The 15,198-nt window shown below is 37.7% G+C and overlaps 1 protein-coding gene across 2 annotated transcripts in view; it reads right to left on the minus strand.

Moving 5' to 3' along the window:
* CCSER1 (coiled-coil serine rich protein 1) overlaps nt 1-15,198 on the minus strand; it is a 628,555-nt gene that overhangs the window by 31,435 nt on the left and 581,922 nt on the right. Inside the window, exon 10 of one of the 2 annotated variants that reach the window (XM_074148036.1) lies at nt 136-164. The exons of the other annotated variant lie outside the window; for it this stretch is intronic. Coding sequence (XP_074004137.1) covers nt 136-164 — 29 coding nt within the window. The remainder of the gene's footprint in view (nt 1-135; nt 165-15,198) is intronic. 2 annotated transcript variants of the gene reach the window in all.

The following is a 15,198-nucleotide window of genomic DNA, read 5'->3' on the forward strand; positions in this document are numbered from 1 at the left end:
TCTAACTCTTTATGTGGAAAAAGAGACAAACCCAGTAGACTGGGTTTCTGCCTATGTCAAATAATCATTTATCATGAAGGAGTTTTGTAAAAAATGATCCTTCAATTTGCATTAGTGCACATGAATATCGAGTACTTCACGCTTTCCAACTGTACTCTGTAGCTCTGATGCTTACACCAAGATGATCACTTTCTTCTCTTTCAGTATAATTTCCACCTGCATTCGATGTTCTGTGATTAGAGACAGGTACAAATGCAATGTAAATCATATCAATCCCACTGCATTAAGCATACTATACAACTATAATAAAATAAGAGATAAAAGGAAAGAGGAATGGCAAGACTTCGAGAAGTCACTTGATCCATGTGCCCGGGAAGGACCATTGTTGCTTAAATCATACTCAATATTGCTAGTTTTTTACATGAAAACTCTCAGCAGAGCTCCACACCCTTTGAGTGACTCCTCCCACATCTTGGTAGGAATTTGCAGTGATGTGAACATGTTTTCTTGTTTGCTGGGATTCTTTAGTATTCATAGAATCATAGAACGGTTAGAGTTGGAAGGGATCTTAAGGATCATCTAGTTCCAACCCCCCTGCCATGGGCAGGGACACCTCCCGCTAGACCAGGTTGCTCAAAGCCCCATTCAGCATGGCCTTGGACACCTCCAGGGATGGGGCATCCACAACTTCTCTGGGCAACCTGTTCCAGTGTCTCACCACCCTTCACAGAAAAGAATTTCTTTCTAGTATGTAACCTAAATCTCCCCTCTTTCAATTTAAAACCATTACCCCTCATCCTATCTCTACATTCTCTGATAGAGTCCCTCCTCATCTCTCCTGTAGGCCCCCTTCAGGTACTGGAAGGCCATTATAAGGTCTCCCCGGAGCCTCCTCTTCTCCAGGCTGAACAACCCCAACTCTCTCAGCCTGTCTTCGCAGGAGAGGTGCTCCAGCCCTCTGATCATTTTCATGGCCCGCCCCCCCCGGGCCCATTCCAACAAGTCCATGTCCTTCCTGCATTCAGGACTCCAAAGCTGAACCCATCACTCCAGCTAGGGTCTCACCAGAGCAGAGGGGCAGAATCACCTCCCTTGACCTGCTGGCCACACTTCTTTTGGTGCAGCCCATGATGTGGTTGGCTTTCAGGGTTGACGGTGTACATTGCCGGTTCACGTCAAGCTTCTCATTCACCATCACTCTCAAGTCCTACTCAGGGCTGCTCTCCAGCCATTCTTTGCCCAACCTGTATTTGTGCCTGGGATTGCCATGTCCCAGGTGCAGGACCCTGCACTTGGCTTGGTTGAACTTCATGAGGTTTGCATGGGCCTACCTCTCAAGCCTGTCCCAGTCCCTCTGGATGGCATCCCTTCCCTCCAGCATGTCGACCATGCCGCACAGCTTGGTATTGTCGGCCAACTTGCTGAGGGTGTACTCTATCCCACTATTGGAACTATCATTTTGTACTGAAAACTTCTTTGGGTAAAGATTTTCTCCCTTACTTCTCAGAGTACCAACAAAGCTTTCACTTAAAACATTTTATCTCAAAAAGAAGATACTGCTACTACAGCTCCCCACCACCAGCAGTTCTTTTTGTAGCCCATAGGTAATAGTAAAAACTAAATTTTACAGTCTTTCGAAATAATAGAAGAGGAAGTGGTTACCATCATTTTGCACGATGTTTGCTTCTCCTCCAATACCTGAAGCCTTTATACAGTTTGCTCAGGCATAGCATACAGGGACTATCTGCTTCTCTCTTTCAGTAGAAAACCTGAACAGCTCATTTCTTTCATAACTGAGGGCAATTATGAAGGCACCAGAAAGCAAATTAGATAGCGCACACTTAGGCCTCAGATATAAAATAGACCAAAGTAATTTAACCATTTCATATTTCAAAACAAATAGCATTCAACTATTTGATGCTACCTCCATAAGAAATCACTGGACTAGTTATATTTTCTGTTGAAATCTTTATTTTTGTTTCTCTATTTAGAAGCCTCACAATGGATAATCTCATATAGCTCCGGTGAATTCATTATGCTCCATTAAACTTACACATAAGAATATATCTGGGCCACAATTTTGTGGGAACATTGCCTAGAGTTTAAGACCAAAGCTTATGGAAATTTCTACACATTCCAAAACTTTATCAGCCTTCTCAAAGCATATTGAGTTAGGAGAGTGGCTGGTTTTTCACAGTGTACCAGCTGTCATGTCTGAGGGTCTTTAATCTCAGTAGCCAGTAATCAACAGTGCTTATATGGCTACATACATGTTTATAATTTGCAGAAAAACCTATAGTCAGTCTTGTCTTACATTAACCTATCTTAATTTGATTGCTGACCACCATCTGCTCAAGTAACAGGACACACATCCACAGAACTTCTGTCATTTGCTTTGATGGAAGAAGGAATTGGCCTCCAAGAAGAAAGATAAAGTTGTTCAAGGCAAATTCTGAAGAAAAAGAATTCCATACAAGAGGTAGAAATTTGTCTCAATTAACTAATTAATCCTGTAATATGGACCTTAAACATGAACCACCTAGAGCAAAGAAGATTTAATTTCAGGTACATGGGACAAATGCAGGAAAGCACATTGACCTCAAGAAAAAATTATATTACCAGCAAAATCAGATAAAAACCCAAAATGACAGCAACAATTGTTTGACAATTGGAAGATGATTGCCTAGACATATACATTTGTTTCACATCTCTGGAAAACCCCTTGAATTTCTACCCCACACTTCACACCCAGCCATCTGTGACTGCCCTGAGCTGCAACTTACTATGCCACCTTAACAAATCAAACAGGAAATGTGATGATAAAAGTGATTAATACTACCCATACAGACCACCATGCTACATATGCATTAGTTCAAGTCACTGGTTCTGTTAGTCTAAATATTGCTTTGGGTCTATTAATTTGTATAAAATTGTTGTCCACTTTTTCCTTTAATATCCTACCTCATACTACTGATAAAGAAGTCAGTCACTGACATGGTGATTTGTACTGCACTACATAAATGAAGTTTTTCCTCTTTCTGCCTCATTTTTTCAGTTGTTTTTTGGGTTGGTTTTTTTTTTGGTGCTGGTGTTTTGTTTTAATGTTCTGTGTGAGATGTGTGTTTATACAGAGGAACTTGTATGTACTTCTGTAATATGCAGGGAGACATTATTGCTAGCAGCTGATAAAGACCCAAAGGAGAAGATTCACCATACACACAGGCTCCATAGACAGGGATGTCACCTGAGATCTGATACACTTTATGGGATGAAGACTGACAATTATATTGTCAAGCAGCTAATGTTACATCAGTCCTTTCAATGTGCTGAACATTTTTGTATTCCTGCTGGCAAAATGGCTAGGAATTCTCAGATAATTCTATTGTTTTCATTTCAATAACAACTGGTTCTTTCTCTCTTTTCAGTGTTGTATGTTCAGTTGTTAATTTATTCTTATTGCTAAACAAACCAAAAAAAGTGCCAACTGAAAAAAGGATATACCATTTGATATTAAGTATTGCAAATAGGGAATTATCCCAGTAGGGTGGTGTTGAAACAGCACATTTCAGACACAACCAGAAGAACAAGCTGACAAATTGCAGGAGTCCTACATATGAGAACACAAATATACTTATCAAAATGTTATTTTTGTATATGTATGCATGTGTACATGGATATATATACACACATGAGGGAGATCATTCACAGTAATTATCACAGATATGGAAATAATTATTTTATGAAGCCATAATGCTTTCTGAAAGAAGCGCTCCATTCTGTCCTGTGTATTTTGACAAAAATTTATATTTAAAAAGGCTAGGGTTTTACCAGGCAGACTGCACATTAGTCACTCATATTCACATGTACACTGCAGCTTCCCATGCTAGAAACCTTTGGTAAAAATGCTTTTTTCTATAGGCATGCTGTGATTTTTGAATCCTCATACAATCTGTCAAGAGGAACCACTTTCCATAAGAACACTCAGTGGTGACTGTCTTCTGGCAAGTGAGATCTGTGACCTCTGACTACCAAGCAGCTTCAGTGACACACTGCCCTGACCAGGGCTCTGTTTCACAGCAAGTTCCAGCATACTACTTCCAGGCAGTTTGATGCTAAAGCTGTCTGCAGAAGTGATTTTTTTTTTTTCTTTGAAATGAAAAAAAGGTTTTTCCACTTTCACCTCTCTTGAAACCAGAGAACACAAATTTGGCCAACCACCTTGTAAAAAGTTGAAATAGTATGTTCACACATTATACAAATCAGAAAAAAACCAAAGTGGAAGAGAGAAAGTTTAATTTTGAACTAATTTTCTTAAGGGTGGCATAAATAGGAAGTCTCAACTGAGGATGTGATTTCATATATTGAGTGTGATGAGTGGAAATTAAAAGCAACAGGAACATATTTAAGAAGATGAGACACACAGAAAGTAAGGAATTGTCCAGGAGAGTAGAAACCAAGTGGGTTGTTTAGATTGGCATTTGTCTAGTGGATATATAATGTAGGAAAGTGTGTAAGTACTGCTAAGGCAGCAGTCACAGAGGATAAGACAAGCAGAACTCATGAAGAAACATTTGGGGACATCATAATAGACTTGTTAGGAGAAGGAGATCTCACATTGTCAATCACAGAAAAATGAATGAATGGAAAACAGGAACAAAAGCATGACAAGACAGTAATCACACCGTCAAGATAGAGAGATGAGCTTTTACTATCACAAATGTTCATTTTGGGGCAAGTTCTCAAACTGTGTCAGTCCACAGACATCTATCTAGACTCAAGTACTACAAATAATGCATTAGGGCAGAGAAGGTGTTCAGAGACCATGTGTGATTTTAGATTAAAAGTCTTTTGTACTGTAAGAAAAGGATTTCATCTGCATTGTGCACCAGAAGCTGCAATTATGCAGACAGCATAATTCAATCCATTATCCTTAGAGCTCTTCTTATAGAGTTTGGAGTATAGAATTTCTCTGTGAAGATTAACATGACAGCAAGTTATCACCAGATATACTGCACGGAACGTCAAATTGTAGAGTACATCTACTGTGTTTTTCATATGGCTATACCTGCACTTTGTTCTTAGAATATCCTGAAAATTGCACGCTGCTGTTGCAAAGTGCTGCTCAGAAATTCAAAAATGTTTTTTTCTTGGATTGTCCTTTAAAATGTGTAAATTCAGGGCAAACATTAACAGATGCTGTGCCTTCTGTAAAGCTAATCTGCAGGATTACCAGATGTTGCTTATTTCAAACTGATTCAGAGAAGACACACGCAGAATGTTATGAAAATGAGTTATTAAGAAAATGGACAATAAAAATAAAGGGGAAAATGCAGGGAAAAACATTTTAAGAGGGTTAATTCTAGACTTGCATTGCATCTGGGATTAAAGGTGACACTGCTTTAATAACAAATTTTTAGTGAAAATCTCATTCTAGGCTAGGGATTTCATATTTAAATCCTCATCTCAACTCAAAAACAGAGCTCTAGAGTTCAACTCAACCCTAGTCTTGCTCCCCAGTTTGTGCCAAAAGATAGCAACTGGATTCAGCATTTCAAAGGCAGTGTTTTGATGCAGAGGCATGGCTGTTGGGGAATGGACTTTCAGAAAAAAACCAATGGACTGGAATGAAAGTGTAACACACTGCCCTGGCAGCTTAATTAGCCATGAGATCTTGAGCGGTAATCAAGTGCTGCTTTGTAATGATTCTTATTAGTACCTTATTCAGGTTCCAGCCTCACTCAGAACTAATCGGATGCAAATTTACCTGTTACTTTGTATATGTAACTATAATTGTGCAAAACACTTTCCCTTTCCCTTGTTTTAACTATAGTAGATTTAAGTTCTACACAGAATTGAAAATAGTGTATCTTTATGCTTGAACAGAATTGTATCAATCTGTGAATTAAGCAAATGCTTGAACATCTAATTGAATAATTTAGGGGAAAAAGAGCCAGGACAGAGAAAGAGGGGTTCTCTCATTAATAGTGTTCTCATAGTTAAAGAATTGATATCTTCTAACTGAATTAAGAGCTAAGTTCATCCAACCAGGCTGGTCTTTCTCCAAAATAAAGGTAGTGAATGATTAGGAAAACAAGATCAGAGTTTGGCAACTGGAGATTATCTGAGCTGGTGGTCAAAGGGCTTGATTTGCAAATTTGATTTAGTCCGCAATTGAGGAGGAAGACATTTCTGGGGCATTACAAACAGCCAAAAAGTGGCTCTTCCCTAGAAAGATGATAGCCTTTAGGGCAGAATAAAAAATTCCAGCAAATATTTCTTCCTGTTTCTTTGCCCAAAAGTTTGGCAGACGATACTGCTGTTATCCTAAATTCTTCATCTTTTTCTGCTCTCTCCTTCTCCAGAAAAGTGTTCACCTTTTGAACTTAGAGGTTCAAGTGTATTTAGGGATGTTCCATATTTTTAGTATCTCCACACTAAAGAAAGCAACAATTGCTTCTTATTTTGCAATTTCCCAACCTCAGTTCTCCTTTAACTCCTAAGAGTGTAAAAAATTTTAAATGCGAAGTCAAGCCATTGACTGCTTACCATAATTGCTAATGTACCTTCCCTATTAGAAGTTATTAAAAGTAGAGTCTATACAGAAAAAGGAAAACACACATTTATGATTTCAAAACACCAGATCAGTGCTGCTTCTGAACGTCATCTGGAAAGTGTGAAGGGCATATTTTCACTTCCTCACCTGTTTGCAGTAATCTTTGTTCAGTCCTTCACATCAGCACTAGGGACATGTTGCTGGACAAAGATTACTGCAAACAGGTGAGGAAGTGAAAAAGAGCAGACAACTGAGTCGTAGATAAAGTAAGTGCGCTAACATCTGCTAACCTCATAAGCTAAAGGACAAGCAGACTATTTCTAAAAGAAAATTAACATGACATAATAAACCATCTGTTTAATGGGAAGACTAAATGCAGTCTTTTTCGATTTAAAAGAAAAACATTATAAGCAAGGTGAAAGTGCAGGCAAGCTGCTGGCAGCAAATCTAAATCCATAAGATATGCAAATATGCAATTAATTGAACACAATTTATAACTAGATAGAAAAAGTCAACGAATTCCACAGATTTTATGGAGATATCCATATACATAACTGTAATGTTCATATTTACAATAATCTCAGGCATTTGCTAAAAAATTATCTTTTAAAAGGTAATGAACACTGAAAACATGAAAAATAGGAAGTTGTTTTCTTGTAAGAAATAAACAGGCCATTAAGTAATTTAGACACTGATTTGACAGTGGGGTTTTACAAACTATTCTGTGATCATCTAATTCTGGTACTAAAAGCATCATTTCAGGAAGCAGAGAAGAAAACACATCTGCAGACTACTTAACAGAGAAGGCCACAATACTTATGAAAAAATCCATCTCCTCAGCTGAAAAAAAAAGAAAAACCAAAATACTGAGGATGTATGTTGTGGTTTGGGCCAAGTTGGCCAATGACAAGACAACAGATGCTCTCCCCCACTTCGTACTCCGTGGAGAAGAAAGATTTATGACTTTAAAAAACTAAACTAATGAAATATTAATAATAAAATTTTTAAAAAAGGAAATAATGAAAAAGATACCATATATATACACACACACAATACTGTACCAAGCTCCCTGAGAGGTGTCATCAGCAGGCACTGGGAAAGGTCCAGACTGGACACAGTGACAGATGGGAACTGGATTCCAGAACACTCTGATAGGGATCAAAGGTAGATGAACTGACAGGGTCTTCCTCAGGCATGAGGCATCAGTCATCAAAGAAAGAAAGCTCCTGAAGAAGCAGCCATTGATCCCTGACCCCTTTGGTCCCTCAGCATTTACCCTGAGCATGGCAGATGGGATGGAATACCCTATTGGTCAGTTTGGGTCACCTGACCTGTCCACGCCTTCCCACAGGTGCGACCCCTCCACAGGGTAAACAACCAAGTCAGCTGACCCTGGTTGCCACGGCAACAAGTATAAGCAAGAGCCTCTGCCACTGAACAGAGGGTTGGCTCTGCTCCACCCCAAACCAGGACAATGTAGAAGTATGATGTATTCATTCCATTGGGCAAAGCAAGACCAGGGTTTCCCAAGAGGACTGTGAGCATGCACACCACGTACACAGGTGAAGTACATTAAAGCTTTGGAGATCAACCTACTGTTGCATTACACCTCTTTACAGAGAGAAGGGGACTGGCAGACCAGGATTGAGTTTAAGTTCAAAGTGGGATACAATTTTGGTCTAGGTTTCAATATCTGAGATTTAACATCTGTAAGACATTCTGCCTCAGAGAAAACCTCAGCATCTATGAGAAAAAAAGCTTCATGTTTCCTTTAAATTTATGAATTATTACTTTTATAACACATTTGTTAGATCTGTCCTAGGTCATTTATTTCTCGTGCAAAGGGCAGTCAAAGACAGAAAAAGTAAAGAATAAACAGCCTCACTGCTTGGGCACCATCACCAGATATACTATACTGAAGTGCGATGCTATGGATATTAAAAATGGGCCGATGGATAGAAACACAGAATTCAGAGAGAAAGACTGGATCTAGTACACACACTATCAGCAACAATCCACTGCTTGGCAAAATCAGAGAATTTCCATGCACATCCTGAACGGAATCATGCAATATCTCTAAGAGTAGAAAAGTCTTCTTTCTAGAAGCTAAATTGAACACAGGGATTTAAAACACAGGTTAGGACATTACCCACTGCAATAATCTGAGAGAACTTCTTGGTCCAATTGCTAAATTAGACTTGTTCATTTTTTTTCTGTTTTAATTTAAAAAAATAAAGAAACAAAAAATGTCAAGGGGAATATTTTTATTTGCACACAATGTTGGCTTCTTCCTTTAATCTGAATGCTTTCACTGAATTTGATCTAACTTCACGAACTGAACATTTTCTGAACTTGTTCACTGACATTTTGTCAAGTTCTACTACTTACAGAGCTTTTATATTGTTAGATCATTTGCTGAGAAAGTAACACACTTCCTGTAGCATTTTCTGATCCTTCCTCCCTCAACTTCATCCCCACTTGTCAAGATGCTGAGCTGCACCATGTTAGCTGCCATTACGTAAACCCTTTTTGAAAGTATTTTTCATAATGACTATTATAAAATCAGCCCATTTTTCCTTAGCTGCTGTGCATTAGAGGTTGCACATGCCTATTTCTTTCATTCTTCTGTAAGCATATTTGTTTAACCAGCATTAGTTCTTTTCTGATACATGATTAATCTGTACAAATAAATATGTAGACATATTTTTCTGTAAGGATTTACTACTGCAAATAAGGACCTTTCCAAGTTAAAGTAGTCAAAATAAAGATTGAGTATTTGTTATCGCCACATCTCTATCTGCAGATAGCTGAATTATTTGAAAGAAGTATTGTAATTATCAGTTGCTTATTTGTTTTTAATGGTCAACACAGGTCTTTTATTTCAGGTGTCCCTTGACATAAAAATAATGGAGATTTATGGTTTGTTTGACAGATATGATGTGATGCAATATAGTTATGACTTGTTCTTATCCAGAAAAACGCTTAAACAACAGTTTTAATTTGAAGTATTTTAGCAACTGTCATTGACTTCAGTGAGACTACTTATGTGTTTAAGATTACAGCTTTATTAAGAACGGTTGAACTTCTGCTGATTTTTTTCTTCACAGAAAACCAAACCAAAAATGCATATTCTTTCTAAAACTCTATGAACTGGTTTTAAAATTTGGAACTCCTATTATTGCTTATAATTGACAGAGGAAAAAAATCAGAAAAAAAAAGACAGAAACCTACAGCTTGTCTAAGAATTAGCACTGTGCTGAACCACTATTATGCCATATGATAGAGCTCAGCTCTTCCTAAATTAAACTGTCAGTGACAGCTCACAAAGGTGGCAAAATCCTTTGATTCCTCTGTAACACAGGAAGAGAAACCTGCAATTCCCTGACCTTCATATTGATAATTTTTAAGCTGTTTGTATAAATTGACATTTGACTAAATTCCATGTTAGATAAGTTAGCTGAAAAACGGGGCCCAACCAAAACACTGAAACTCTCTTTGTTAATATTTACTTGTATAATAAATATTTAAGTAAGTTGCTTATCATGCCAGAACAGTTCACCTATGGCTTTTCCCATTCCCTGTATATTTATTGGTCTGCATGTAGATTATGTAGAACATTTTCATGTCCTATTCACAAGAGAAGAATATACTGTAGCAATTTCTGTATCTAATGATTGCAGTAGATGCACCATTATTATGCCCTTGGTTCCCAAGCCTCCCTCTGGCATTTTTAGAAGCTGCTGTTGCTAGTAACCAAAACTCTCTTATACATTAGCGGAAAGGAACTATGAGAAGGCAAGGTAGATTTTTTAATGCTGCTACAAAGTGAAAGAAAGCTCAAAGGAAAACAGTGAAAGATGAGAATCCAAGCCCTATTAATAGCCATATATTTTTTCTCATAAAGATAGTGAAAGTCTGCAAAAACAATGGGGTCCCTTGCTCAAAGAGCTATTTTTAAGGGAGTTTAATTAAAAACTGCCTGGTGCACCGCTTTGACTTGTTTCAACTTCATTGGCACAACATTCATTTATGGCATAACGTTTTAGAGTGGATTATCTCCAAATGACATGGCAAAATCCATTATTCTAGTGCTCTTGCAGAGAAACACAGAAACTTCAGATCAAAGCTCCTTCCATGGTGAACTTTTTACCCTTTCAGAATCTAGAAGCACTAGCTCAAACAGATAGCTAAGCTAAGCTAACTCCCTAAAACAGATAGGGGAACTGAAAACTATTCTCCACACATTGAAATGTTCGTTATTGCACACAGAAATGCCTTACCTAACGTTTTGTTCAGTATCCCCACTACCATCTGTTTGGACTGCAGCTTGCAGATTTATATGCTCAAGAGCTCTTACCAGTCTCCCTTGTTTCCTTGATAAACACAACCGCCACCATTATTTAAAGAGGCACCAAATAAATACATAAAAGTTAGAGCAATAAAAGAACACAAAAATTAACTTCTCAGTGAATGATATTTGGGGAAAGTCAGACCATGTATCTGCAGTGAAAGAAAATTATTTAACCTATTAATTGGGATATATGTTTGAGTGGAATGGTTCCACTGATTGGAATCATTATGGCAAATAAAGCTGCATCCAAAGCACCAAAGAAAAGGCAAACATTGCAGTGTTACTGCACTGCTGAAGAGCCATTGAGGCATATGAAACTGTAGAGTCACAGTTAAAGCATAGCACATAATCATGCTGAGTGCATCATATTTTCTCCTTCCTCATACATTAAAAATATATTTGTCAGAGTTGCCTATGACTTCATGAAAATATAGTTTCACTTTTCCCTATCATTTTGTAACAAAGATGCAAGCAAAAAGGGGAGAAATTCATTAGTTAATATATGGAAATATTTAAACAATAAATCGGTCATGATTCAGATATGTAGATTCACTCCTTCCCGTATTCTCCCATTTCCTCCACAATCCATAGTTTTTCTGAGCTTGTCAAATATCCTTTTGTCCTCTAAAGTATTCTGGAACAATATCTTCTGATGACAGTGACATTTAGTGATGACAGTAAAGCTGATAAACTGATTATTGGGTTGCTATCATTTCCCTTCTCCTCCCCCACTTCTATAAAGCTGGAATAAAGTAAGTCTAGTACCTGCACTGCATTAAATAGTCCTTTTAGTTTTCCCTATAATATTAGTCTCAGTAAAACCGAGCCATCTGCAGACTGAAGAAAAATTATGATACCATGAACTGTTGTTTCTTGTCCATATAAAAGTACGCTCATGTCTACATTATATCAAGGAAAACATTGTGCTGCTAATATTGTAATTCATGAGCAGAAGATTCAAAGATGATTCTGCTATTTATAATGTTTATGTTGGTTATCACTGTTGTCTAGGAAAAGACACTTTTAATGCTGGAACTTCACTTGGAATGGAATGGAAAGGAATGGAATAGAATAGAATGGAATGCAATGCAATGCAATGGAATAGTTCAGTTGGAAGGGACTTAAAATGATCATCCAGTCCAACTACCTGACCAATTCAGGGCTTAACAAAAATTAAAGCATATTATTAAGGAGATTGCCCAAATGCCTCTTAAACACTGAGAGGCTTGGAGCACCGACCACCTCTCTAGGAAGCCTGTTCCAGTGTTTGACCACCCTCTCAGTAAAGAAATTCTTCCTAACGTCCAGTCTAAACCTCCCCCGGAGCAGGTTTGAACCATTCCCACACATCCTGTCACTGGACACCAGGGAGAAGAGATCAGCACCTCCTGCTCCATGTCCCCTCCTCAGGAAGCTGTAGAGAGCAAGGAGGTCACCCCTCAGCCTCCTTTCTCCAAACTAGACAAGCCTAAAGTCCTCAGCCGCCCCTCATAGGACATCCCTTCCAGCCTTTTCACCAGCTGTGTTGCCCTCCTCTGGATGCACTCAGGAACCTTAGCATCCTTCTTAAGTTGTGCAGCCCAGAACTGCACACAATACTCAAGTTGAGGCCACACCAAAGCTAAATACAGCCAGATAATCACCTCCTTTGACTAGCTGGTTATGCTGTGTTTGATGCACCTCAGGATGGAGTTTGCTCTCTTGGCTGCCAGGGCACACTGCTGACTCATATTGAGCCTGCTCTCACTAGCTTGTCTTTCCTCCAAAATCCCTCTGTGTACCAGTGAAGACTGAAATCTCTTGCACCTTTCTTGCAACTGCTTATCTTCATATCTTTGACAAGTATTCTTAAAACAGATAAAGTAATATACAAGCCAATTACTCTTGACTTCTGCCTGAAGACTGTTAATTTCATATTTGCCAATTCATATTTGTAAATTTCCCTTTTTTCTTCTACTAAGCTTAAGTTTCATTTTGTTCATATTGAATTAAGTATAGTAGGTTGCATTCTAAGTTTGAGAAGGCATATCTTATAATGTTTCCAATAATTGGGTAAATATTACTTACTCTTCATTAGGGAAATGCAGGAATAAGGAGAATCTGACTCACCCAGAGTAGTCTGCAAGTCACTAGATCATCTAGGAACTGAACAAATTAATCCTAACTCCCCGTTGTTTCCAATCTATTATTCTGTCTGTTTGTGGGTGGGGTGGTGTGTGGTTGTGGGCGTTTGTTTTGGTTTGGTTTTGGTGTTTGGTGTTCTGGGATTTTTTTTTTTTTTTTTAATTTTTTTTTGTTGTTGTTGGTTGGACTCAATGATCTCAAAGGTCCCATCCAGCCAAAAATATTCTGTGATTCTGTGATATAATGCATTGGTTAAGCTAAGCTGTACTTTTGAAGTGCTTGATTAATAAGTGCATAGGCAGGAAGACTTAATCAAATCTTCCCTTTGCTCCATCTGGGTGAAACCATTTATGCTTTGGCTAAGTGAACTTTCTTCCTCCGTGGAGCACAGAGGAGGAGGCTGAGGAAAAAGCTGCAGCACTATTTGGCATTGTCTTCTCGAGCATCACAAGACAGTAGTTCTCATGAGCAGTTCTAAACACCTGATTCCACGATCTTCTTGGTTGGTGCGTATCTACGCTTTCTAATGAAAGCACATCAATTTCTATCAGCTACTGGTCCAGTCCATGAGTTATAAAAATTTATTAGTTTAATAATAAATAAATTATTATTTATTTCTAAAAAAATAGAAATAATTAGTATGAGATCTCTCTCTAATGGGATGTCAATTAGGGACTCGTGAAAGTTAAGAGTACATTTGTTGTCTTCTATGGAAGCAGTTCAAGACCTTCATTAGAAAAGAAGATCCTATTTTATGCTTTGACACCTTTAACTCTTGTTTCTGTAGCACTATCGACTTCAGTGGAACAAGATACAGCTAAGTATAAGTCAGGATATTAAATCTGGTTCTTATTTAATACATCTCAGAGATGTTCTTTACACTTTAGCAGTTCCTCATTTCAAAAATGCTATAAAATTTTATGATGTCATTTTGATCAATTTTGGATTTAGGAAATGATAGTAGATGTTCTACTTCTTTCTCAGTAGAACAAAACCAGAAAAATAATATGTACTTCCCCTGGCAAAGGTGAATCATCAGGATGCGTCCATCTGAGTGAGCATCGAACAGTCAAAACTGCAAATAGTTTTTAATATATACTCCAGGCTTTGCAAAAAATGGAGACAATATTCCATTCCTTTAATCTTCTCTCTTGAGTTCACTGTGTCCCACCATCTCACTTGAGCTTTCTGGAATTTGTTTCACTTCACATTTCCAACTTGCAAGTTTCCCTTTTTCTAATAAAAGTATCAATGCTTATAATTTTTTTCCCTAAGACTCTTTTCTCTTGACAAATAATATAAAAGAAATGTATTCTGTTTCTCAATACTTGGATCTGTGTCAGAAAACCCCCACATCTTTAAGGCCTATTTCCCTGTTTATACAAAACATAACTGATCCTGTCATGAAAGACAATGCAAACATACAAACATGAGTGAAAACCTAAATGACTTTTTACCATTGCTATTACACACCCTTGAAAATGCAAAAATATTGCTCCTTTTTTTATTATACCACACTTCTCAAGTCCTCTCTTCCCTTCCCATGCATATGCACAATTTTTCAGCAGTTATTATTCCACATTTCATAATCAATATACAGAGAATTTTGCTGAGAATTGTGCTGTTCCTTGAGTGAATCACAGAACTTTTCTAATGATCCCCTATTAATTCTTGTAGACATGATGTTTTCTACCCACTTTATATACTCCAACCAAAGCAAATTGACTCTGAATGAGAGTTGTCCTGTGTTTCCTTCCCTCTCTCTAATAGATTGATACAGATAAATGACAACTGGTCTGATGCCTATAACTGTGCAAAATAACATTGTCAGATGTACTGCCAGACATGTTACTTGATTGTAAAAAAAAAAACCAAACAACCCAACCAAAAAAACCCAACCAACCAAAAAACCCACAAACGAACTGCAATCATGCAACTACTTTGTGAAAAGTGACTAAAATCAAACCAAAGCTGTTCTGGTAGTATTTGCACCACTTTTTCATTTAATTCTTTAGGGCATTCATTCACAGCATCAGACACTAGATTAAGACTTCAAAACTTATCTCTAGACAATCAAATTAATTTTTAACAGCACTTCAATAAAATAAAACTAAAAACTGACACACACACAGACTAAGGGGGTCTAAGAATTGAACTAAATTATAATCCA

The sequence above is a fragment of the Numenius arquata genome, chromosome 5 (assembly GCF_964106895.1).
Source record: "Numenius arquata chromosome 5, bNumArq3.hap1.1, whole genome shotgun sequence".
Taxonomy (NCBI): Eukaryota; Metazoa; Chordata; class Aves; order Charadriiformes; family Scolopacidae; genus Numenius; species Numenius arquata.